Genomic DNA, 26,358 nt, shown 5'->3' on the forward strand with positions numbered 1-26,358 from the left:
TGTTATTTCATTACCAAACAATTGACCAAGCAGTGGATAACTCTCAGCACAGTGTTGCCGATAGAAATAGTTTTGCTTCTTGGAAAAGAAGTTGACTCTGAAATTTTGTGGTGGAAGTGTCCTACTCCAGCCCCCAGGCAATGGAATGGACATGAGGCTGTGACTGCTTCCCCTGTGTCCCTGCAGACGTGTGGCAGTGCCCCGGGAGCCTCATGTGCCGAGTCCGAGTGCGGGGGGCTGAGCTGTCGGACAGACGAGGGCAAGAAGAAGTGTGGAGGCCCCGGCTGTGACGGGCTGGTGACCGTGGCTCACAATGCCTGGCAGAAGGCTATGGATTTTGACAGAGACATCCTCAGTGCATTAGCAGAAGTTGAGCAACTCTCCAGAATGGTAATATGCCAAATTAATTGTTAAGATAGTAAAAAAGAAAAGGGAAAATCTGTCTATTGTAGCACAGACTCTAATTGATAAAGTATGTGATGGTTTTCTGAAGAAAATACTTCTTTTGGTTGATAACTTCATCATGCTTGTAAATATCTTCAGAAAGGGAGCTTGCTAGAGTGAAGCTTCATGCATAACTAAACATCAGCCTGAGTTGTTTAAACTAGCACTGGTGGTATGGATCAGGGCCAGCTTCCAAGTGTTCTGTGAGTTATATGAAAAAAAGCATTCCTTGTTACTATTACTTCTGACTCCAGATGAATTGTTTTAAAACAAGCCCTAAAGCATAAGAAGATAAGCAAGCAAGCCTTCCATTTTCCTTTCTTTAGGTTTCTGAGGCAAAACAGAGAGCAGATGAAGCAAAACAAAATGCACAAGCAGTTTTGCTTAAAACCAATGCTACAAAAGAACAAGTGGACAGAAGCAATGAAGATCTGAGAAATCTTATTAAACAGATTAGAGACTTCCTAATGCGTAAGAACGTTACATTTCAATAATATTTTAATTCTGGGTTTGTGAAAACCGGCTTTACATCTGTATTATCTTCCAAGAGTTAGCTCAACTGTTGTCATCATTCCCCGCACCTCCCTTAGACAGACAGTGTGTATGACGAAATCTGGAAACATGAGAAAAAACAAGAGAAAACCAAGATAATAAGAAAGTGAGAGCAAACTGTGACATGTTCTTGTGTGCATTTCAGCTGAGGCTTTTGTACTGCTGTACTTTGCCAAGTATGTCTGTAAGTTCTGGCTAGAAAGACAAAGTAGTATTAAAGGGGAAGGGAGTCAGAAACTGCATTTCTCTCCCTGTAAGAAAGCAAGTAAAGGTTAAATGAGAGTCTTGTTTGCCAGCAACCCATTCCTTGCCTGTTTGCTCAGGGCTGACTGTGCTGGGAGCACAAATAAATCTACGTGCAGCTGTTGGTTTTGTTTCCTGTGGGCTCGGGTCCTCCCCAGAGTGCTGCAGCTGAGCACCAAGATCTTCAAATGGCTTCCAAGAGAGCTGTGCCAGCAGGGCCTATACATCTGCTGGGCCTCTCCTGAGAGGGAAGTTTCACCTTGGGAAGTAACTTTAACACCTTGATTTTCCATACATCTGGGGGAGGAAGTTTTCTCATTATTTTCCTTCTTAAGGAAACAGCTGAACAGAATTTGAGTGCTGAGATGTGACAGAGAGAAGCTTTTACTCACATCTCTGTCATTTGTGTCCATCTGCTAGAAGACAGTGCTGACCTGGATAGCATTGAGGCAGTGGCTAATGAAGTGCTGAACATGGAGATGCCAAGCACTCCCCAGCAGCTGCAGGCCCTGACAGAAGATATTCGTGAGCGTGTAGAAAGCCTTTCTGATGTTGAGGTCATTCTGCAGCAGAGTGCTGGAGACATTGCCAGAGCAGAAATGCTACTGGAGGAAGCTAAAAGAGCAAGGTATGCAGCCCTGTTTCATCTCATTGCATCAGAAAATGCAGATTAACTTTCCCTGATGTAAATTCTCATTCCTTCAGTAAGGGGCAAAACCAGCCCGTTGCAGCGTATGTTCTTTTTCCAGTTCCAAAGTAAGAGCATTTTTAGCATTAACAATCTTGCTCCACAGCAAAGGGGCAACAGATGTTAAAGTCACTGCAGACATGGTGAAAGCAGCACTGGAAGAAGCTGAAAAAGCTCAAAATGCAGCTGAAAAAGCCATCAAACAAGCTGATGAAGATATTAAAGGAACTCAAGACTTGCTGACTTCGGTGAGTTCTTTCGAGTATTTCTTAACATAATAGAACAGCACCAAGTCTGATGCTCAGAAACTGATGTAGCCTGTCTAGAGAAAGCTCTTGGGTACTGCAAAGCAAAGGCTGCAGTTAAAATGCATCTAAACCATTCCTGCCTTCACATCAACTTTTAAGTGGGGACTTTTTGCTCATAAACAAACCAAACCAGAGAACAACAACAACAAACACCATAAGGCTTTTCTCACCCTGTATCCTGCACCAGCCAAGTTAAATGAGCAGGATTGTAGCCCTCTAAACCAGCAGGTCTGACAAGACCCCTGGCAAGCCACACCTGTCAGCAACACTGGTTGTGCATTGGTGTGCTCAATGTCATCCACACTGCAGCACCAAACTAAAATAAAGAAAGGCTGGATTGAAGTGCCAAGTGCTACAATCTTGTCAGATAAAGTATTTGCAGACTTCATCTCAAAGGCCTCATGAGACCACAGTGCTATCTATACTTATGAAGCTTGGCCAGTTTAGAAGCTTCACAAGTCCATTATCACATGATGGAGTCAAATGTCTGAAGTTTTGTCAGTGGATTAGTCAACTCTTGCGTGTATAATGCAATCAAATACTTTTTGACCATGTTCCTTAATGGTTGTGCAGCCCCATATGTACCATTCTCAAGCACTGAGCTTTTTCACCCTGGCTGCAATGGGCCATTTTTAGCAAAACTAAAACACTGCTTTTAACTCAGATATATGGACACAAACTAGTTAGTTGAGCAGGGTTTATGGAGAAAGTTTAGTATTATATCCATTGTCCTTTGAAAGTCTAACTCTCATTCTTCTTTCTCTTAGATTGAATCTGAAAATGCAGCATCTGCAGAAACCCTGAACAATGCTACCTTACGTCTGTTTGATCTAGAGAAGAGTGTTGAAGACCTTAGACAAAAGGCTGCTACAAATTCAGGGACTGTGGGAAATATAGAAGACAAAATTATTAGTGCAAAACAAAATGCTGAAGAAGTTCAAAAGGTGAGAAGCTCAAGAACAATCCTAAAGGGAAGCCAGCAAAACTCCCCATGTTTGGCTAAAGGGAGATCAATGAATCCATGTGATCCATCACATTTATTGTTCATATTCTGAGGGTAGAAAATACTCCAACATTTATGCTCTAACCAAAGATAGCTACTTTTTACTTTGGTATCAGATCCTGAGAGAGATTTATTGGGAAGTTTTCAGGTTCTGAAATAGCTGCAGGGAACCTGTCAGCCTTTCACAGATAGGTTTCTGTTCCTCAGCTTTACTATATATCATAGGAGAACTGGAAATTTTTTTTTCCACTTGTATAGAGTATTTATGGTTCTATGACAATGATAGGTTCAGGACAAACAAACCAGAATTTGGCATATACAGAATCAAGCAACAGGAAAAATAATTATCCTAACAAAAAACTGAAGTAATTGCTAAATATCGGAGATGCAAGATTTTTCTCTGTGAACATATGGCATTACTCCCAATGTTTGCTACACACTTTTGTAATAGCAAAAGAATGTTCATTAACAAAACAATTGACCAATCTGCCAAAGGAAGTTTCATTGCTCCCATCTCTTGTCTGTAGTTAGCCTACCAATCTCCAGAGAGCCATTTTCTGACAGGAGAGCTGCATTATCCATCAACTCAACAATATCCAAACATTAAGTAGAATTTCAGGTGCTGTCAAGTAAACACAAGAGAATTCCTGTGCTGCTCTGGTTTGTTATCTTGCTCAATGGTTGAATTTAGTTGGGCCATAGGATTTCTTAATCTTAACCCCGCAACAAAAGCACAGCTGAGAAACCAACCTCATGACTTTGCCAGCACCTTCACTAACACCAGCTGGGCAGCTAGTTCAGTTCCTGTTGCTGAAAGGGTAGCAGGGGTATTTATTCCTCCCCAGATGCAGCCACTCAGCCAGGAGCAGTGCCAGGTGTAGCTTTCCAGCAGTTCTAGGGGCCATGGTTTCCATTAGTTACAGAACCCTGGAACTGAATCCCATAAATCTCTGCCAAGTGCCAGTATTGAAGCTGTAAAACAGCCACAGATGTGCAGAAGAGCAACTGATGAGTCTTCACCACAGCTCCTAGTCTTGGACAGAAAGTAGGAAATACCCTGACACCGTTTCTGCCCTTGTTAAGTGAGCTGCCAGCGTAGCCTCTCCTGGCAGCTGGACTAGTAAAGGACAGAGGGAGGAAATGCCGACTCCCGCTGTATTGGCTTTGTGTGAGCTCCACCTTGTGCTTGCATTGGGAACAGGTGCTCAGCGGCGAGCTCAGCGGCAAGTACAGAACCGTGGAGGAGCTCATTGCCAGGAAGACACAGGAGTCGGCCGAGGCCAGGAGGAAAGCAGGCGTGCTGCAAGATGAAGCTAAAGCCTTGTTGGCTCAAGCAAACAGCAAACTCCAGCTGCTCAAAGGTAAGGCTCTTCTGAGGAGGTCATTTGGCACCTTAGAATATGAAGCAGTTTCATGCTGCTAGACCAGCTGTTCATTAGCAGAAGGGGAAAAAAAAAGGTACTTTTTTGTTACTGAGACTTGATCTGCTTTCCTTATTCTTCTGGACATAATACAGTCTTTTGAAGCAAAGATTTCTACAGAATAAGCTGAAACTTACAGGTAAGACACAAACTTCTGGTGAGGCATCTCTCACTGTCCCCAGAACCACCACAGGGAAGGAGCAAAACTACTCTGCTCAGGCCAAGGACTCATCTCTACCAGCAAGACCCCCATCTTCAAACAGTACTCCCCTCACCCCCCCCGGAAAGCTCTTAAAACAAAAGCTAATCAGGACACAGGAGTTCTAGTTCAGTTTAATTTAACATTTACTGTTGACAAAGTTGATTGAACCAGAACAAGGCAATCTGCCCCTGGCTAGCAGAGACAGAATTAAGTTTTCCTTCTGGTTTTGCCAGGCCAGGAATTCATTCTTCCCCTCTTTGCTTCTGCTGCACAGTTACTGTGACTTGCTGAGTAGTCTTAATCATCACAAACCAAAACATTTCACTGTTCTGTAAAAGCCACCATAGAGCAAAGAAGTAAAATTATTTTAACCCTCAAAATATACTTTCAGATTTTCACCTTTGGAAAATAACTTCTTTGTTCCTTTTCATCCCTATGTTAAGGAAACAAAAGGTGTCATTCCAGCCTTTGTTGATTTTGGGGGATTGTGTTTGTTTTTTGGTTTTTTTTCCCCAATCAGAATATCTTCCACACTAGAAATAAATTTTAATAGTAGTTTATCTATAATGATTTACATGCATCAAAACACCACCAATTAAGCTGTTTTGTTCACCTTCCTTTGCCTACAGATTTGGAAAATACATATGAAAACAATCAGAAAGTTCTGGAAGACAAAGCCAAGCAGTTGGTGGAGCTGGAGGAGACAGTTCGCTCCCTCTTACAGACAATCAGCCAGAAGGTTGCTGTTTACAGCACTTGCTTGTAAACAGGAGTGGGAAGTGCTTGTGGTCAGGATGGGTTTTACAAGTATTATACTAGTTCTTTTTGACATTACATTAAGACCTGAAAAGGTGAACAGGTTTTATATTGACTTTAAAACCACAGAACCAAAGAAAAGTAACTTTTTGATGTTGAAAATAAACAGTACTTTTGTATCACTGTATGTACCTAGTATGACTCATTAAGTTCCTGCCTATTTTCAGTAGCTGCAATGGTACACCAATTAATCCTTTAGCAAGTCTTGTTCTTACATTGGTTAGAGATCTAATAAAAACTTGGCTTGAGCTGTGTAATTCTAAAGAAGGGTTACTATTACTATAAAACATAATATGGTGACTCAGACCAAATTACCAGTGAGTGAAGAAATACCATCCATGTGTAGTTTGTTATGCCACAGCACTCAAAAAGGATTGTGTAGCCCCTGCATGATACCCAGTTAGGCCTAAGACTACTTTCATGTTATTGATTATGAAATGATATGTATCCTTGATATGTAGAGTGAAAACAGAGGTCAGCACTGAAAGTATGAATGTACCAAGTTTATATGGTAATTCAAGCTTGGACTGACAAAATAAACAGAGTTGGAAGGGCCCCACAAAGGCCATCAAGTCTAACTCCTGGCCCTGCACAGGACACCCCAAGAGTCACACCACGTTCCTGAGAGCACTGTCCAAAGACTCCCTGGACTCTGTTGGGTTTGGTGCTGTGACCACTGCCCTGGGGAGCCTGTTCCAGTGCCCAGCCACCCCCTGAGTGAAAAATCTTTTTCTGATATCCAACATCAACCTCCCCTGACACAACTTCAGGCCATTCCCTCAGCACTGGTCACCAGAGATCAGGGTCTGCCCCTCCTCTTCTCCTCATGAGGGAGTTGTAAGTGCAGTGAGGTCTCCCCTCAGTCTCCTCCAGGCTGAACAGAGCCAGTGACCTCAGCCACTCCTCATGTGGCTTCTCCTCAAGGTCCTTCACCATCTTTGTTGCCCTCCTTTGGATGCTCTCTAACAGTTTAATGTCTTTTCTGTATTGTAGTGCCCAAAACTGCCCCTGGCACTCAAGGCTGCCCCAGTGCAGACAACAGGACAATCTCCTCCCTTGCCCAGCTGGTGATGCTGTCCCCAGCACAGATGTGGCCCTCCTGGCTGCCAGGGCACTGTTGACTCATAATTCAACTTTCCACACTGTTTCCAGCCTCTCATTCCCCAGTCTGTCCATACATCCAGGTGCAGAATCTGGCACTTTCCCCTTGCTGAACTTTCAGTGGTTGGTGACTGCCCAGTTCTGTAATTTGTCAAGGTCTCAGTGCAGGGCCTCTCTGCCTTAGAGGAACTCAACAGCTCCTCCCCGTTTTGTGTCACCTGCAAACTTGCTTAGTAGCCCTTCCTGTCCTGCCTCCAAGCCATTAATGAAGATGAAGAGCACAAGACTGAAGATGGAACCCTGTGGATCCCCACTAGTGACAGGTCCCCACTGATGCCACCCATTCACTGTAACCCTTTGTGCCCAACCTGTGAGTCAATGATCCAGCCGTGTGCTGGACATTCTGTGCAGAAGGATCCTATGAGAGACAGTATCAAAAGCTTTGCTGAAATCCAAAAAGGGTACATCAGGTGGCTTCACTGACCAGCTATGTGGGTTATCTTGTGATAAAAGGAAATCCGGTTTGATAAGCAGGTGGAATCGTCAAAATCAGGACAGCAGGATATGGCACCACCTGAGCAAACTGAAGGGCATTCTGGTTAAATAAATAATTACCCCTAAGCTCCAGAGATTACAAACAGCACAACAACAAAAAAAAAAAATTCTGAAGGAACTGATCATGACAGCAGTATCATGCACTGTTCACTGCCAGTACACTCAGCAGCTGCTACAAAGTGCCAATTTGGCACCACTCAGGCCTAACTGCCATGAGATTATTGATAGGTGGCTCAGGAGCTCATTTTACTTTTATGCTTTTTTGTATACTTAACTAGAATGGGAACGACAGCTAGAGCAGTAACAAAAATAATTTTAAGGCCTTGACTTTTATTTTTAAGTGTCTGGAAAACTCAGTCTCCAGTACAAACTTAGAAGTATTATTGGTTATAAGTTTCCCTGGCTTTTTAAGCTTCATTTAACATAAAATGAGATACAAACTTTTCTAACTTATGAACTTCAAGAATGAATTGCAGTAAGACTGCTACAAGTATTCAGGGGTGGAGGGAGTAGACACCAAACTGTTTCTGAAAGAGAAGGCTTCTGGGAAGAACTTGCAAATCACATGATTAACACTTAACATTCACCTTTGTTAAGTTAGAAGTGATTCTGAAATGCCAAGATCTATTGGAAGAATCAAGCTTTTCTGCTCTGTTGTCTCACCTTCACTTTCCATTCAGCAGCTTCCTACTAACACCTGAAAGCAGATCCACATTAATTCACTACCTCTGATGTTGATAAGCTTAATGAGGTGCTATGGTTTAACTCCATCTACATTTAAAGTAGAAGCTAAGAAAATAAATCACAATGAAGAAGAGTATCACTGGCTTCTGCTGATTAGCACCACCAAAAAAAAAGCACCACCTTCTGAATGTGCACTTCTCAGTCCAGTGGCATAATGAAAAAGGACATGCACAACACCAGCAGGTATTAAGGTTTTCTTCAAGGCAGAAGGGCCTGGCAAAAGAGAAGAAATGGCACCTTGGAAAAGAAGTTAATTTTAACTACTGGATTTGGGCATGCTCCATACACAGGTTACAGATCTTCCAACAGTGCCATCTGTTTGTGAGTTTGCCCACATAATCAACAACCTAGACACTACAAGGATCCAATCAACAAACAAAATCCAAGAAGACCCTCCAGCCGTGTCAAGTATTTATTATGCTCTCTTGCTACAGAAGAGACAGAAAGAGAGAACAAAATAGAAAACAGAAGAGAAGAAAGTATGTCTTAATTTTGTGGAGAGCTGACACTGCAGCCCTTACATGTGGAAGGTGCAGAATAACCCTCATGCCATAGCATTTAACAGCAAACACTGCTTCACTACCCAAGTTTTAGCATTTCAAGTTTAAGAGAGCTGGACAATGGAAGCTTTAAAACCAAAAAGGATTATGTAGCAGTACAATGAATTTGTCTTCAATTTTTCATTTCTCAATCAGCACTCAGTTTTTCCCCTTAAGAGTTTTCAATATGAAAACCTGATGTGGAGAATCACACAGACAGTAATTTTCTCTTTAAAAAGTGAGTATAATTTTAATTGATCTACATGAGCCCCTCTTCTCCCAACATCCCAATACTACTAGGTGAAAACAAGTTTTGGTACTCATATGTAAGAAGTAGGTTAAATACCAAAGTTAATCCCTTCAGAAGAAACACATTTTTGTGCGGAAGTGACAGTGGCATTTTAAGTGCCAGTGGCATTTTTAGTGCCAGTATTCAACTGGTTTATTGTAACACTACTTCAAATAAGAAAATACAAGGTATGCTGGACAATCATCCAGAGTTCTGACCAGCAAACCTGATAATCCCATGCAGCAGCAAAATGTTTGGTTTCCAAAAAGAAAAGAGTTCTGTCAGGCTGCTTTTCTGCAACATTCATTGTGTAAATAAACATGTAATTTTATGTTTTAATTTACAGAGACTGGATAGTTCCACTTGTTCCAAACTCTACTTGTTTAAATATCTGATGTTTAAAATTAAGATATTCACTTAAGTCAGTCCTAAAATCCTCAGATTCCGCCTTCCATAAGGGCCCACAGTCCATTTTCAGAGATGTACCATGTATGTACAAAGACTTGCTCTTTCATTTTAGAAGTTGATAGCTTTGCCAAAGGATGCTGCTAGGTTTGCTTCCCTGAAGGCTTCTGACACCGTCTGTAGGGAGCAAGCACAAAAAGTTGGAAGTCATAAATAGCTACATGGAATAACAGCCTGTCTGTGTAATGGTGTTTAACAGCCCCTTTAGTTTAACTTACTGGATGGGCATGGCAAACTCTGGCTACATCTTCACATGATGCTCCATATTCCATTGCAAGGGCAGCTTCATTCACCATTTCACCAGCACCCTGTAATTTAATGGTACTTCCAATTAGCACAAATTCTTAAGCAGTTGTCCACATTCTGCTGCATTAGTAGCAGCTTATAAATAAGCATTTTCTGCTAAAAAAGAGAAATTATGGTTTAACCAGCACTTCATCTGTGCTATAATGTAAGTAATGTACTCTATTTAGTGATTGTGATCAAACCTAGCATAAATCCAAACATTGAGAGTTGTGCAAAAGCTAGGCATTTTTCCATGAAAGGAAACCTACCCAAAACTTCAATGCTTCCCTGAAAAGTTAAAAGAGGTAACTAGATAAAAAAAAAGGCATGTTACTACACCTACACCTTCATTTTTATTTGCTGTATTTATGCATATTTACTAAGAGAATATATATTTCAGGAGTCAAAAATAGTTAAATCTCCTCTTAGATTTTTAGCAATCAGATCCACAACCATAAGATTTTCCCCCAGTCCTTTCCCAATGAAGAAAATTAAAAATTAGATCTGCTGGTATGAGACAAAGTTGTGCTTCCTTTAAGGCATGCTGGTTTCTAAATTACTACAACTGCAAGAGAAATTAAGTTGAATAGAATCTTATTGAGAACAATTTGGTTAACTTGGCTTAACTTTTGTGTACAGAAAACTGTACACAAAAATGTAAGGAAGCGTTTCTGCAAACATATTTAAAAAAAAAATACAGCTAAGAAACAAAACAGAGAAAGATTAGGGTCTAACTTTAGTTTAAAAAAAAACAAAAAACAAAAACCCCCTAGACAGGGAAAATCCCGAAGGTTTTTTACTCTGAATTCCATAAATTACTGATCCCAGATTTGGTGACGGCAGCATAAGATTACCACCCTTGCTGAGGTCTTTAGTTGGAGAGAAGGGAAAAAAGAAGACACCAATGAAAAAGACAAAGTCTTTTCAGCTCCTCCAACTTCCAAAAGATCAATCAACAATTTCTGCTGTTCTCTCAAGTATTTGGCAGTATTCATAAAAACAAAATGAAAAAAAAAAACCACAACAAACACCATCACCAAAAACCTCACCACACAAAACTTGCCAAAGAAACCAAATAAATAACCACAGCAATTCAAGAAAATAAAAAGAAAAAAAAAAAAAAGCTGGGCTTTTTTTTTTTTTTTTTAGTTATACCTAAGGAACTAAAAAGTAGGAAGGAGGTTAGGGTGTGGAACAGAACTGTAAAAAAATATAAGTATGGCGAACTCAAACCTTCCTGTTTACAAACACCACTTCTAACTCAACAACTATGCAACACTAAATAAAAAGAACATTACAAGGCTAAGAAAGCACAATTGATGATACTTACTGAGCCTAAAATGTGAGCACCCAACATCCTGTCTGTTGACTTATGACTAAGTATCTTCACCATGCCATCTGTGTCAGCATTTGTCTTTGCTCTACTGTTCGCAGCAAATGGAAATTTCCCAACTTTGTATTCTACACCCTGCAAAAGAGATGTGTCACTGACTTAATGACCAACAAGAACAATGTAACCAAATGTTACACACATGAGGAGAAGCAAGGCACAGCTAAAACAGGAGACACAGGAATATACACAAACTATCACTGTAAATGGTGTAAGAATGTACAAAAAATATTAATTTGCAAACAATATTCATGTCACAGAATGCATTAATGAGAACTGTGGTTCTTGGGAGAGTGGCATGCACAAGAGCATCATTCACTCACACACCCTAACCCATAAATTCAAATGCAGAAATTTAGATAAAGTAGCTAGGTAAACAACTAGGGAATGAAACCAAGCTCAAAGGAGAAAAACAATTTTTGCTGGAAAAGAAAACAAACAGTACCTCTTCTTTCAGCTGTTCTTCTGACTTGCCCACCCAGGCCACTTCAGGGTGAGTGTAGATCACAGAGGGAACGCAGTTATAGTCAATGTGAACTGCTCCCCCAGCCATGCCTTCTACACAAAGAATGCCTTCATCCTCAGCCTTGTGGGCCAGCATAGGTCCAGCAACTACATCACCAATAGCATAGATGCTATCAGACCAATGAAACAGAATAAGACACTGTTTAAAAACATCCTAGCACACCTTACATAACAGTCTGTTTGAAACATATTACTGAAAACTCTAATCAAAACAGATTAAAATACTTCATTTTAGCAGTTTCCACAGAATGGCCACACTTCAAGAAGTACTTAGTGACATGAAATTCACAGTGACTTTTAAATTACAAAACTCCAAAGTTTTGGAGTTTTGTGACTAAATTTTTTTAGCTACTGAAATGATAGGATATATTGAGTTTTCTTTTCAGAAAAGGAAAATATGTTCTGTTGTTAAAAACCAGAAGTGCTTCAGTAAGTTAAACGTATTTTTAAAGTTTTCTGCATTAAAAAAAAAACAGGAAAAAAATTAGTCTTACTTACTTTGGAATCTTGGTTTGGAATCTGTTGTTGACTGGAATTCTTCCCTTCTTATCAAGTTCTATTCCCATTTCCTCAAGACCTAGATCTTTTGTAAAAGGGCGCCTACCGATGCACACTAGGAGCACATCACAAGTTAATACTTCTGCCTTGCCACCAGCAGCAGCTTCAACACTACAGCAAAACAAGAAGCAAAAATGCTAAGCTGTAAACTTGTAGCCTTATCTCTCCCTGGCTAGTAACTAGTAAGACCGAAGATGGTGAAATCCTGGCTGGGTCCAAAGCATTTCACTCAGCCTGCCCCAGGCTTCTTCCTTGCAAGAGTTCAGCAGTGGAAGAGGGAGGAAGGGGCAACACCTCTTACTACATTTCCCAACAACTGTCAGGGAGAAAATCAGGGTGTATTTTCAACAGCAAGTAGCATGATCTGATGGGATCAAATCTGTACAGCAAAGTCATCACTGCTGAGCACTTGCCACCCAAAGTATATATATTTTGTATATGGTATATATACTTGGGGTGGGGTAGGGCCATGTATTCTGAGTGAGCTTTCTCCTGGCCCAGGAACCAAACACCTGTTAGCAGCTGCCATGAATCCCAGGCATCCCTCAAGTGCATCTGGTCATTACTTGTGCCCAGAGCAAGTTCAGTTCATGTACTCTGAGAGCACAAGAACCAAAGCATGGGAAGTGAGGATAATTGGAAGTGTGGTTCAAAAGCATACTCTGAACCAAAATGATACCCTAAAAGCAGAAACAGACTACATGAGAGATTCAGCCAGCATGAGTATGGCATGCAAAGAAGCCCAAACCCTGGACCTTTAGAGTGATGGATGACAGACTGTCCCAAGCTACAGTGATCCAGCAAGTAAAAGTCTCCATAGTTAGTCTCCAGTGAAAAAACATTTAAGCTTTTTTTTGTGACGTAACATCAAGCAATTTTTTAAAATACAGTTTCTGCACAGAGAATCCATAAACACAAACAGAACTAGTGTATACTTATGAACTTGTAATAAAGCAAATTTGCTTTATGTGTTTCTATATTAACTGTTCATGTATAAAACTTCAAAGGTCTTGAGTAAGACCACTAAAATAAACTCTTTGTATAGCTTCATTTATTTCTGTTCAAGAACAATAATATCTCTGCCAGGCTTACCCTAAGACAAGATGACCTTACAGCACATAGTCAAGAATTAATGGCTTGGAAATAACTGTATGAACAATCATGGTATTTATGCTAGTTATACTAGAAGCAAATATCTTCCATGAAAATAACAAATTAGAGTTCTGTTTTTATTACTGATCTCATTATAACAGTGGTTTTATGCCAGAATGCCCTCAACTCAAGTCAATGGAACCTCTCCCGTATAAGCAACTCGGGACTTAATAAACCCAAAATTATGAGCTCTGTAAGTTGTTAAAGGAGGATAAACATTTAATTGCACTAGAGAATTAATTTTCATTCCTGTTTAAAAAATAATATCAGATTGTATTTTTAAATAGGTTTGATGAATTGGGAGGAAGAATAAATTTTGCATTCCTTTAGCTTTATGTTTAACACTTACGCTACATCTATTTTTCCATCTGGTCTCTTGGTAGCACCAGTGACTTTGGTGTTCAGTTTAAACTTGAATCCCTGCTTCTGAAGAATGCGTTGGAAGTTCTTAGAGATCTCCATGTCAATTCCCATTCCCCCAACATGGCCCATGAACTCAACAGCTGTCACATCTGCACCGAGGCGCTGCCAAACTGAACCCTGCAGGTCAACAATGCAAGTAAAAAGAGATTTTGAAAAGCAGATTTCAGATACTTTTACTCTAGTATTTACAACAGACTGTAAACTCTTCTAAAGCAGGATAACATGTAACAGCAAACTGATCAGTTTCTACAAACATGATGTAAAATAAAACAAGTTCAACTTCCCCCAGCCTTTCCATGAAAAGATTTATCATTGTTTATTTACAGACACAAAACTTCCATGATCGAATTCAGGGAATTAGGCTTTTAATGAAATAGCTAACAAAATCACTAAATATGACTCATGTATGTTTTATTTATACTACAGGTATAGAAGAAATTTAAAATCAAAGAATCTGAAAGGAAAACCCAAAGGGAATTGCTTGTGGTGCCCTAATACCACTACTAATTAATCAAAACAGTATCACATTAAGGAAATTTTACACAACAAAATGGAGCCTCTGCTGGTCCTGTCTGTATTTATAACCTTAACCATGATCATCAGCCTCACCAACAAAACCCATGTACACCCTGGAGGTATCTACCTACAGTTACCCACATCCACCCAGTACAGAATTTCACTTTGCTTACTCTTTCCCAGCTTATTAGTCAGCAGGTTAAGCAACCACCTGGCAGATGGGCACAGATTCAAGCAGCTGCAAGACCAGCAAATATAAATTCTTTTTGAAATGTGTAGGTGTGAGGTAAAAGGACTCAGACCACAATGAACTACAAAGTCTCCACGCTTCTGGTTGATAGAATATGTACTACCAGATCACATTAATCATCTCTTGAGATTAACTACTAAACACAAGAATTCATCCTGATTACCCTGGCATTCCCTCACATCCCTACCCCTCCACAAGAGAAAAATAATTATGCAAGACCCTGGATGTTCCTCTCTAATTTCTTTGCTTATCTAACCAGTTGCAGAAGTACTGACCCAACAGACACTTATCCCAGCTTTTCTGGTAAAAAATGGAGCTAGCAGGCTATGAAGTTTGAACAGACTGACTACAACTCGCTGAACTGTTAAAGCACAGCAAAACCATCAAATACAGCCACAAAAAATACACCTTTTTCCTTTACAAATTAAAAGTTGAGTGCTTTAAACATCCTCTCACCAGTTCCACACCGATGACTCCTGCACCAATGACAACCATCTTTTCTGGAACTTGTTTCAGCGACAGCGCACCAGTGGATGACACAATGGTATCTTCATCAATCTAATGACAAAGAAATGCACAAAGGGAGGTCTGCAATCTCTGTTACATATTCTATACCAAACACCTTTTACATACTATATACAAAACACACACAACATGAAGTGCAGTCAGGTGCAAACCATTATTACACATTAAACTGTGTGGCTATGAGACACTGAAAAGGAAGTACAATTAAGTTCAAATACGTACAGTAATTCCAGGGAAGGGAGCCACTTCTGAGCCTGTGGCTATGAGTATGTTCTTTGTGTTGATAACTTGTGTGCTGCCATCCTCTTTAGTTGCAGTGACTTGGTTTTTGCCAGTTATTTTTCCAAACCCAGATACATGTACAACCTTTAGTAATCAGAAAACAGTGAAGTCAGGTTCAAGTAAGTTAGGCTGCATTTCATCTGAATCTCACTAATGCTTAGAGATGCTGCTAAAACATCTCTCTGCATCTCTATCTGGTACAAATCACAAAGTAACTGCATACTAGTAGGAATAGTAATGGTATACTAATCCTTTAAGCAGATTAAGAATGAAGGCACCAGGCATTTAAAAGTTTTCTGGAAGAGAAGCATCCAAATTCTGCCCTTGTCATATCAGTCACTCTAATTTATGTGGCAATGAGAAAATGTAAAAAGTAAGAAATTCAGATTTAAAAAATGGATATATCTCAGTATATAATCCAAACTAACCTTGTTTTGTTTAAATAAATGAGCAATTCCACCTGTTAAGGCCTTCACTGCACTACTCTTCTGTTCCATCATCTTCTCTAGATTCAAACGGAGTCCTGTAACTAAAGTTAAAGCAAAACAACTTACATCAAGCATTAAAACAACTTACATCAAGCATGTAATGTTAAAAGAGCTAACCTCAACACAGTTAACAGCTGGCACAGAAAGATGTGTTGAATGGCCCCACTACATGCTAAAGGTTACCTTCAACAACTGCTATGCTGAAAATCAATATTGCATTTTCAGCTATAACTTATCTATCCAATATTCAGAGTGCAAAGAGCAGACACGTTCCTAAGCCTCCAAATGACAGATAAAGGATATTATTTATAACTCTAAAAATGTTCTGACCAGAAAACCATACTAATCAGATTTGAAAGACTAAATTTACTTCTTGGTGGAAACCACTTATGCAACAGTCAGTGAGAGCTCTTTACTCACTTTCAATTCCTCTATTAGCGAAATCTTTTCCATGGGCCAAATGATACAGATGTGAGTTGTTCAGCAAGGCCTAAAACAGACACACAAAAATGTGGATTTGGACATACATTCCATATATAATATAAAAGAGTATTTACTATAAGGAAAAATAATTATGCTATTTGCAAAATGTTCTCACTATTGCTCGATATTTACATATTTGAAAAGGTGTATTTCAATCACAGAACTTGTACACAGTAGCTCCTACAGAAACATTCAATGAAGTTACATACTTTACCTAGAAATAGAAAACAGTTAAATCAACACCTATCCTTTTTGCTCACTTCACCATAGAAACTGATAATTACTCCACAGAGATTAAAAAAAAAAAAAGGACAGACCAAATAGAGGAAGAGAAAAATCACTGTGACTGATGGCCAAAGAGAAGATACAGAATAACTAGATGAGGAAAATCTATACTTCAACACAATGCTGAAGTAAAATGCCTGTTAAGATTTTAACCTGTGTAGACATATATGAGTTAAATTCTGAGGTTTTGTGCTGAAGTTTCTGTAACTGCATAGCCAGCCAAGCTGAAGCTGGATGGCTTGGAGCTAGCTCCGGTACACGGATCTTCCAAATTCTTAGATAAAATTAGAATGGTTTTTATATGGATGGCTAAAAATTAGTAGCTTCAAATTCAGAAGCTTGATAATTGTATTTTGATTAGAAATAACAATATAGTTAAGGTAGGATCTTACTAAGAAAATTGATTTGTTATAGCCACCCCAAATATGAAATTATCTATATCTTTGCAAGGACAGCAGTGTGAGTTTGCACTGACTTAAATCTAAAGTAAGCACAGTAAAAGATTCAAAGGGCATTTTGAAATACTTGCCTTATCTACATATGTTTGTGTAAAACTAATACTATCAAAATAAGATAATTCTATTTTTATAATTTTTATCAACTGTCTTTAAAGTAATTTCTCTACTTTACATAACTGTCCCAGTCCCAAAACTGTAACATTCACATTACTTAAAAGATGCAGCCACTGCTTAAGACTTTAGCAACTAGAAAGGAAAAAAAAAAAATCCATGCCCAAGGTATTATTTTGGGTGGTTTTCTGGAGAAGAATATTTGAATCATTTGTTACTGCCTTGGTGTACACAGCCTACGTATCCTCTTTTTAAGTTTACTGCAATTCAAATGAATTCTAGATAGCATTCAAGTTTAGCCATGGGTTCAATAGTATTTTCATAAGAAATCTAAAGGATAAAAAAATAATAGGGTACTTGAGAAGCAGATCCCAGCAGTAGTTTCAAACTTTCAAGGTAGCACTGTGTGGATTAACATGTTTCATTGGTGCTTCAATATATTAAGATACTCAGAACCTCATTAAAATGATTACTAAATGTTTAGAAAAATTAACATAAATTTTAAAAACCCTTTAGTATTTATACTGTATTTTCTCCTCCCATGCTAACAGAACCTCTTGAGCAAAAGGATTAGAAACAGCAACACCGTTAGGAGGGATCTTGCTAAGAATATTATGTCTGTTACTACAGCCATCACAAACATGGCCTTAGCAGAGTCTTCCTCCACCTGCTGGGTGCTATTGAGGCAGCTTCCCCAGCAACAGCACTGTCCTTACAAAGGCCAAGGCCTGAAATTACTTTAAACTAGACTGACAATGTCAAATAGGAAGTTCTTATTGATTTCTTCTTGCTTGTCCTTTCTTTCAGAGTGCATATGTTGGACTCAGCTCTTTCTCTCCACATCTGTATTACTCCACACTCCACAGCCTCACCCTCCAGGCCACTCTTACATGGACATCCATCTTGAGAAACTCCTTCTTATTCTCCTTCCAAGCAAAGCACATCATGTCAGCTGCTTTTAATGAAGCTATGACAAACATGCAACTTACCTTGGATGGAATACATCCAACATTCAAACAGGTTCCCCCTAACGTTGCATTTTTTTCTACACAGACAGTCTGAGGAAAAACAACAGAGGGAAAAAAAAACTTTTTAGTAATACTCTGTCACCATTTCCTTATGGGCTCTCTCACAATGCAGAATTGATGACAAAGACATTTGGCTACTTGTCTAGTAATTCTACCTCTACAAGTATCCCATTAATTTAATTCCTAGATTTATTTTACAGCTCATGTTTCCCTTCTCTCATTTTTTTGTTAACTTAAAACCCCCCAAATAACTCCTTGCAACCAAATTCTCTACCAAACTGCACCAGTTTACTGTCTGCAAACAACAGCCACTGCACAATTCATACAAGTGCTACTTTTATGCACTTCTGTAATCCTACCACAAAAATCTACAAAGTAAATAATAAATACAAGACTCAGTCCAATGAAAGATGTTCCCCTAACAATTACAGAAAAAACTGCTAGAAACAAAACATGTAAGTCATGTGAAGATTCATAAAAACAAGAAAACAACTGGTAAATGAACTGGCATAGATTAAAATCCCATGAAGCTATCTTTTCTTCCAAGAAAACAAAACAGAACAAAACCCCCAAGCCACAAACAACATTTCCTTCTGCTGCTATAAAGCTGTACCACCACCTATAAAGAAAGAAAAAACAAAAATGAAGTACAGCAAAACCAAACAAAAATAAGGTCAATAACAACAGGGATGGAAAATATTTCATCTCCTTCTCATTAAGCTGACAACATCAAAGTGTGCAAAGGACAAAAACAACTGCCAAAACTTCATTTAAAAACAGATCACTGGGAGAAAATGAAGGAGAGCAAAGGAAGGTCTCCTTCAGAGAAGGAATTGTATAAGCAAAGGAATTGTCATCTCCTTCTTTGGAAGGCACACACATTCAAAATAATTGTAACCTTGGTTCACACTCTTGAGAGCTCCAGTCCACTGAGAGGCAACTACCTAGGTGAAAACCTTTCACAATTTCTTTAAATTGTTGTTTTTGTGCTAAGGTAGGTGACGGTAACATGAAGAGCAGAATTCACCAAATCAAATCACAGGAACATTCTGAGACATGCTCATCCCCTACCTCCCCTTCCTCTTGTTTTAAGCACATGAATACATGAAACACAACACAAGGGCTTTAAAAGCTGCATCATGGATCAAACAGCACCAGACTGCACCTATCTTTACCCAACAAGGATGTTCTGCCTCATCCATTTCACATAAACTTCACTGACAAGGCCAAACAAAGCTTTTGGGAAGCCAAAACCCAGAGAACACTACTGGCAACAACATGGGATGCTGTAGTGTGGATACAAGGGCTCAATGCTTGTGCCAATAGAAATAGCACTAAAACTGAAATCTAAGTAATTCAGTAGAGCAGAATTAGGTTCTTCCATGGATGGTGTAACTATACAATCTTTTTGCCAGTCTACTAAAAACATTCTACATGTTTATTCAATGATTATGGTGACATGCACAAGTATGTCCAAGCATTTTCCCCTCTCTAACTAGTAGTGAAACAGTCTAAGAGAATTATTTTTTACTATTATGAAAAAGAGAATCCAGGGCACTTTTTAACCCCCTTGTGCATGGTATCCTACTGTTAATCACAGATATGAAGGACTCAAGGATAGTACTGCTCCAAGAAAAGCTGCTTTATAGCCAGCCACAAAAATAGCTTTGGAATAATCAAACATGAACTCATGTGGCAGAAGGCCACAATCTTTATTAAAACCTGCATCACTAAGCACCTTTTATTCTCAGCTTACTAGCTAAGTAACCACATACCTTCAGAAGCAAGAGTAATTACCATGACAAAATAGTAATTCACAAAGATGTGCAAAGACAATTCAGTTATTTTGCTCTAGGTCACAGGCAGATGTACAACCTAATGGAATCTCAAACACTTATATTTTGATACAGTTACATATTAGAAGGCTAAAAGATGCCCAAAAAGATGTTACTGACACCCATTTTTGGGAATACTGACCAATGAGGGACAACACTCAGAACTGCAGGTAAATTCAGTTTGAAGGGACCTCCTTAGGAGGCCATCTACTCAAACCTCCTTGTCCAAACACAGTCAGCATCAAAGACATTGAGGGAGGTGACTCTCCCCCTCTTCTCTGCCCTCATGAGACCCCAGCTGGAGTACTGTGTCCAGCCCTGTGGCCCCCAGCACAACACAGAACTGGACCTGCTGGAGCAAGCCTGGAGGAGGCCACCAAGTTAATCACAGGGCTGGACCACCTCCCCCATTGAAGACAGGCTGAGAAGGCTCTGGGGAGTCCTCACAGCAGCCTTGGAGTATCTAAAGGGGGCTTGCAAGAAGGCTGGAGAGGGACTTTTCACAAGGATATTTAGTGACAGAAACAGCCTTAAGCTGAAGGAAGGAATTCTTTACTGTGGGGCTGGTGAGGCACAGGAATAGGTTGCCCAGAGAAGCTGTGGATGCCCCAGCCCTGAATGTTCAAGGCCAGGCTGGATGGCTCTCTCAGTAACAGGGTCTAGTGGAAGGTGTCCCTGTCCATGGCAGGGGAGTTGGAACAAGGCCAGCTTTAACATCCCTCCCAACCCAAACCATTCTGTGATTCCATGATGTATCACATGGCTCAGGGCCTTGTACAGCCAAGTTCTGAAAATACTGAAAGATGAAAACTACACACTGCATAGGCCCCCCATTCCTGTGCCTCACTGGAACTCATCACCAGGAGTTCATTTTGGTCATGAAGTCTATTTTAGGTAATTCAGAAACATTGTGACATACAAAACAGCAGAAACCTGCTCAAGAATGCTAGCACCACCTTCTCAGAGTTCTTTCCAGATAATTACAAGAACAATAATGCAATACCAAGAGTGTCAGCTGGCCTCATATTAAGAAGTGAAGGCAAAGAAATATCCTGAAGTCACATTTTGTATTTTTATAAGTTTAAAAACACCTGACATATATTATACACATACAACTCTCACAATACTTAATGAAATGACACCACTAATACACATCAGGCATAAATCGCCTCTTCTGAAAAGCATTCAAAGACAACAAGACAGAATGGAGATGAACATAAATAAATGCAACTAAGATAGTACAGTATTTCTTTTGCCTCTAAAATTCTCATACGCCAGTAGAATTCCACTAATCACATTCAAAAAGCATATCAGCTGAATATGGCTTTTTCTCCTTCTGAGCTCCCTCAGTCTGTTCTTCAAAACAGTTTTCCACCAGTCTTTTTGTCAGTCATGATCACTTAATTTTTTCATTTGTTGAGAGAAAAATTCCTTCCTAGCACTGTTTTCCCACCTTCTCTTTCACAGGAGTATAAGCCCACCTTATTTTATTACCAGTTCCAACCAAAAGTAAGCTGTCCTAAGCAGCTCTGTCAGTAGCAGGGCTATAGATAGTAATACAGTCAGATCTCCATTTCAAATTCTGCAGGATGCAGGTAAGAAAGGAAAGGAAAGATTAGCAAAAGATGTCTACAGCATCTGGTGGCCCAAGACGTGCCAGAAGGATTACAGTGTCACACAGATACCTTTGAACTTAACCTGGATGAGTACTGTGCTATCTGAGTGAGGTCTCACCTTAAACCCAAGCTGAGCTGCTTTGATAGCAGCAACATATCCTCCAGGCCCAGAGCCAATGACGGTGACATCGGCATCAACTGAAACAGAGAACAGCTGGGTTACTGCTTTTCAGCAGAATAACTGTGCATTAAGAACTATGCAAGTTAATGAAATAGGATTAGATAAGGAAGCTACACCTCATATGTGAAAGTAACTTTATGGACACAGTGAAAGGTTGTCTAAAGGTACTCATTCCACAAGAAAAATAACCAGACTTAAATTTCACAAGGAAAATAATGTAAAATGACATCAAGAAACTGAATTTCCCATCCTTCTTGCTCTAAAGTCTTTAAGAATTTAACCCAAGATGTCTCAGTAGTTTACTGTAACATTTTTTCCACATAGGTTCTATTGATGTTTAGCACCAATCATAAATGCTTACTGAATGCCACAAATTTATAAAGGGGAAAATATGGCTGCAATAGTTATCTGTGCAAACTCTATTGATTATAAAGCAGTGGAAGCTATGAACTTTGTACCGAGCCCATATCTTGTAACCACAATCTCTTTTAGAATATTAATTAATGTAAGAACAGAGATGGTGAAGTTCAACTTCTATTGACAGCTTTAACTTGTAATCAAATTATGAAAATAAACCACAGTTTTCATCTGGAAGGCTGATTTCTGAGTTTGAAGTATTGTTTTGTTTTTTGTGGAGGTTTGGGTTGGTGGGGGTTTTTTTGTCCAAAACAGGTTTCTCACAAGAAATTACCTTGATCAGCATAGGATCTTTGTGGCACTGCACAAACTCCCTGCAGACCATGATGAATTCGATCAAAATGGCTTCTCTAGAAAGGAAAAAAAATTAATAAAAACCACCCCTTGGTTTTACAAGTTTCTGTCTGTCCCTGAGGGAAAATAGGCATTCAGCCACACAGAGATGAATACACAGTTAATGTCACCAGTAACCAAAACAGGAACAGCAGGACTGAAGCACAGCGGGCACTGACCGGAACAAGAGGCAGAAGCTGCTCTGCCACTTACCTGCTCTGTCACCTCAGTCTGTCATCACACCTGTTCTCAGGTCACTCTCACCTCAGGCTCACCTCTATCTACAAAACTCTTTCAACTCTCACACCACATAATGACATAAATTAGATATCCACAAGAATCTTGTTCTGTAACCAACCCCTTCAGCCATTTCCTATGAACAGGCAGCTGGACCTCATAGGAGGTTCGGGAGGGCAAGTTTTTTTAACCTTTACGAAAAAGTAATGGGACAGCACAGAGCAGCTGCTACAAACACATCGAGGGCCGATCACGCTGTAACTGGAGTAGAGGATGTCCCTGGAAGCATTTGCGAAGTCCCCAGCACCGCAGCCCAAAAGCCGGGGCCGGCTGACGGCGGCGCCTTTTGCAGCCACCACGGCCGCGGCCTCCCGCGGGCTGGGACAGCGGGACCCCGATAACGCACACGACAGCTGGTCCCCGCCGCTCACGGACCCTGAGGGCCGCCACCGCTGCCACCACTCGCCCGAGCGGCGAGGGACGGGGACAGCGGAGCAGGGAGGGCAGCGCGGCCAAGGCCCGCGCCCGCCTCAAGGCGCCACTCCGGCCCCGCCCGCCCTCACACACGCCCCCGGCGGGCTAAGGGGTCTGAAGAAAGCCCAGGCCCGAGCTGCCCGGCGCGGCTTCCGTCCCTTGTCCCCTCCCTTGCCCTCGCCTCGCCGCCCTGCCGGTGCCGTACCCGAGCGAGCGCGCAGGAGACGCGGCCCCAGCGCTGCATGTCGGCGGTGCCGCCGCGCCCCGGCCGCTCAAGGACTCCGCGGTCGCGCGCAAGCGCAGGCGCAGTGCCGGGCGGGGCGGGGCGGGGCCAGGCGGGCGCCGGGGCTTCAGGGCCGGGAGGGAGCCCCGAGCTCTGGGCGCGCTGTGGGCCAGCCCCGCTGCCAGGGCACGGTCACTGCCGCCGGTGACACCGGAGCACATCCCGGCGGGTTCGGAATGTCTCCGGAGAGGAAGACGCCGCCACTGCCCCAGGCAGCCTGTTCCAGTGCTCTACCGCCCTCAACGTAAGGAAGTTCTTCCTCATGCTGAGGTGGAACTTCTTGTGTTTCACTTTATGGCCGCTGCTCCTCTTCCTGTCGCCGGCACCACTAAAAAGAATCTAGCACATCCTCTTGGAATCAGTTTTTGAGATGTCTCTAGAACCAGAGACTTATAGAATGTGCTAAGTTGGAAGGGCCCATCAGGATCCAGCTCCTGGCCCTGCACAGGACACGCCAAGAGTCTCACTCTGTCCCCTGAGAGCATTTTGCAAATACTTCTATAACTCTGTCACACTGGTGCTGTGACCACTTCCCTGGGGACCCTGTTCAGTGCCCAACTGCCCTCTGGGTGCAGAAACTTTTTCTGATATCCAATCTAAACCTCCCCTGACTCAGTTTCATGATGTTTCCTTGAGTGCTGACACTGATCATGAGAATGAAGAGATTGTTACCTGCCTGTCTACTTCCCCTCATAAGGATGTTCAAGACTACAATATGGTCTCCCCTCAGTCTCCTCCAGGCTGAACAGACCAAGTGGCTCATAAATCTCCTCATAAGGCTTCTCCTTCAGACCCTTCATCATCCTCATGGCTTCCTTTGGATGCTCTCTAATAACTCAATGTCTTTTTTATATTGTGATGCCCAAAACCGCTCCTGGGATTTGAAGTTACACTGGCCCAGTGCAGAGCAGGGTGGGACAATCCCCTGCCTGGCCCAGCTGGTGATGCCTCCAGGACATGATTGGCCCTCCTGGCTGCCAGGGCACTGCTAATTAATACATCATTTGTATGTATTGATGAGATCCCTCTCAGTCTTCTCTTGACTAAGCAAGCCCAGCTTCCTCAGCCTCTCCTCTTAAGGCAGGTGTTGCAGTCCCATTGTCATCTTTGTGGCTTCTGCAGGACCCTCTCCAACACCTCCTTGGTTTTGTTGTGCCGAGGAGCCCAGAGCTGCACAGAGCACTGCAGATGTGGCCTCACTAGTGCCCAATAGAGGAGGAGGGCCACCTCCCTGGGCCTGCTGGCTGCACTGCTCCTGATGCACCCCAGGACACCATTGGTCAGCCATCCTGGCCACAAGGGCACACTGACAGTTCAGAATCAACTTGTCACCCCCCAAGACTCACAGGTCCTTCTCAGCAGAGCTGCTCTCCAGTAGGTCAGACCCCAATCTGTGCTGGTACCTGGGAGGTCACAGACCCCCCTGGCACCAAAATGAACCCTGGGGTGAGCAAAGCAGCCCACAGTCCCAGACTGACTGTCCTGAACAACACCTGGGCACAAGCAGAGAAAGGGAAATTACATTTCAGACAGAAACCTCTTCCATCTAATTGACAGTGAAATGCCCATACATCTTTTTATATGAAAAAATGTAAAATCTAGGATAATTTTGGAAGGACTTTGAATAATTGTTTCCGATTTATTTAATCAAGAAAATAATTGAACTAGAATATTGACACATTTTTATAATTAGTGTGGTTTAATTTAACACTATGTATATTTTTCCAGAACTCACATTTTCTTCTGGAAAATAAATTGTATTTTCTTCTAGAATAATAGATTGGACACCCTACATTCCTCTGTTATTTGCACTTCAGCACGTCAGTATTTTAAAACATAAATCCTTCATTGCCTGTGGGAGAACAACAATGGGCCAGGATAATTTTCCTTCTATAGTGAATAATTCTATAGTGAATTCTATGTAATTTAGGATATACATTCTGTTCAATTTATGCTAAAAACATCTAAATGTAGCTTTATGTCAGTGATATATAATATAGATCATACTATTGATTTCCCACCTTGCCGGAAATTGAAAATATTTTCTGTGAAAGGGTTGTTTTCTAGAGGTACTAATTTCTTGCACACGTCAGCATTTCCATCAGGGGGCAGCGTTCTGCTACTTCCCGCACAGCCAGGGTAAAACGCCGTATTCAGCAGGCAGAATTCCTCTTCTATCTTTTTCCATAAGGATTTCTCTGATCAGCCCTTTAGCAATGCTGGATGTGCCCAATATTTTTATATTTAAACCCCTGTTGGTTAGAGCATGGTGCTAACAATGCCAAGGTTGTGGGTTTGATCATTCACTCCAGGTGGACTTGATGATCCTTGTAGATCCCCTCTAACTTAGAATATTCTGTGATTCTAATGAAGAAGCATCCCAGAGTTATCCTGGATAGTACAGTGTCCCCATCATTTCCTCCTGCCCTCACTAATGAGCCAGCCAAAGAGAATAAAACCCAAAACTGCTCCAGCTGCAGCTAACTGAAAGTACTCAGCCAATATGTTTTAATTCTCCATGGCCTCCCAGTCTTGGTGCACATCGGGGTACTGGAGCTCTCCCCACTGCACAGGCAGTACATGAGTATTTCTAGGGAAATTACAAGTTTTTGGACACAAATCTGAATGCCATGAAAATGTGTTTACTGTAAGCAATGAACAGGACCATCCTCTGCAACAAGAAATGACTGGAGGCTCTGAATGATGCCTCCAGTTACTGTGGTCAGTACAGTGGTTACTGTGGTCAGTGCAGATGGTTACTGTGGCCACCAAAGGGAAGGCAGCTTGTGTGGTTATTGCTTCAGCACCCAGGCAAGAGGGTGTAGGGAGCCTGGGGGAATGCAGGAAGCATTA

General features: G+C 41.2%; 2 protein-coding genes across 2 annotated transcripts in view; one reads left to right on the top strand and one right to left on the bottom strand.

The window, feature by feature from the left end:
* The window catches only part of LAMB1 (laminin subunit beta 1), a 42,737-nt gene extending 36,554 nt beyond the window's left edge, over positions 1 to 6,183 (top strand). Inside the window, exons 27-33 of the mRNA XM_058806029.1 lie at positions 187 to 390; positions 771 to 915; positions 1,660 to 1,867; positions 2,034 to 2,175; positions 3,003 to 3,179; positions 4,440 to 4,599; positions 5,491 to 6,183. Coding sequence (XP_058662012.1) covers positions 187 to 390; positions 771 to 915; positions 1,660 to 1,867; positions 2,034 to 2,175; positions 3,003 to 3,179; positions 4,440 to 4,599; positions 5,491 to 5,627 — 1,173 coding nt within the window. The 3' untranslated portion in view covers positions 5,628 to 6,183. The remainder of the gene's footprint in view (positions 1 to 186; positions 391 to 770; positions 916 to 1,659; positions 1,868 to 2,033; positions 2,176 to 3,002; positions 3,180 to 4,439; positions 4,600 to 5,490) is intronic.
* Positions 6,184 to 8,476: 2,293 nt separating this feature from the next.
* On the bottom strand, positions 8,477 to 23,511 carry DLD (dihydrolipoamide dehydrogenase). Its single transcript, XM_058804480.1, has 14 exons — positions 23,428 to 23,511; positions 22,453 to 22,528; positions 21,699 to 21,778; positions 18,091 to 18,159; positions 16,185 to 16,254; positions 15,705 to 15,805; positions 15,217 to 15,360; positions 14,926 to 15,027; positions 13,630 to 13,820; positions 12,069 to 12,239; positions 11,491 to 11,680; positions 10,986 to 11,123; positions 9,589 to 9,678; positions 8,477 to 9,487 (listed from the first exon to the last, which is right to left on the bottom strand). Exons 1-14 carry the CDS (start codon positions 23,464 to 23,466, stop codon positions 9,422 to 9,424), a joined length of 1,527 nt encoding a protein of 508 aa, XP_058660463.1. The 5' UTR covers positions 23,467 to 23,511; the 3' UTR covers positions 8,477 to 9,421.
* Positions 23,512 to 26,358: the final 2,847 nt, after the last annotated feature.

Source organism: Ammospiza caudacuta, chromosome 5 (genome assembly GCF_027887145.1).
Source record: "Ammospiza caudacuta isolate bAmmCau1 chromosome 5, bAmmCau1.pri, whole genome shotgun sequence".
Lineage (NCBI taxonomy): Eukaryota > Metazoa > Chordata > Aves > Passeriformes > Passerellidae > Ammospiza > Ammospiza caudacuta.

Coding starts and splice junctions, on each gene's coding strand:
- DLD (XM_058804480.1), bottom strand. CDS start 23,466: ATGCAGCGCTGGGGCCGCGTCTCCTGCGCGCTCGCTCGG. Junction 15,361..15,704: donor ATTTATTTAAACAAAACAAG/GTTAGTTTGGAT, acceptor TGATTACTAAAG/GTTGTACATGTATCTGGGTT. Junction 9,679..10,985: donor GTGCTCACATTTTAGGCTCA/GTAAGTATCATC, acceptor ATTAAATTACAG/GGTGCTGGTGAAATGGTGAA.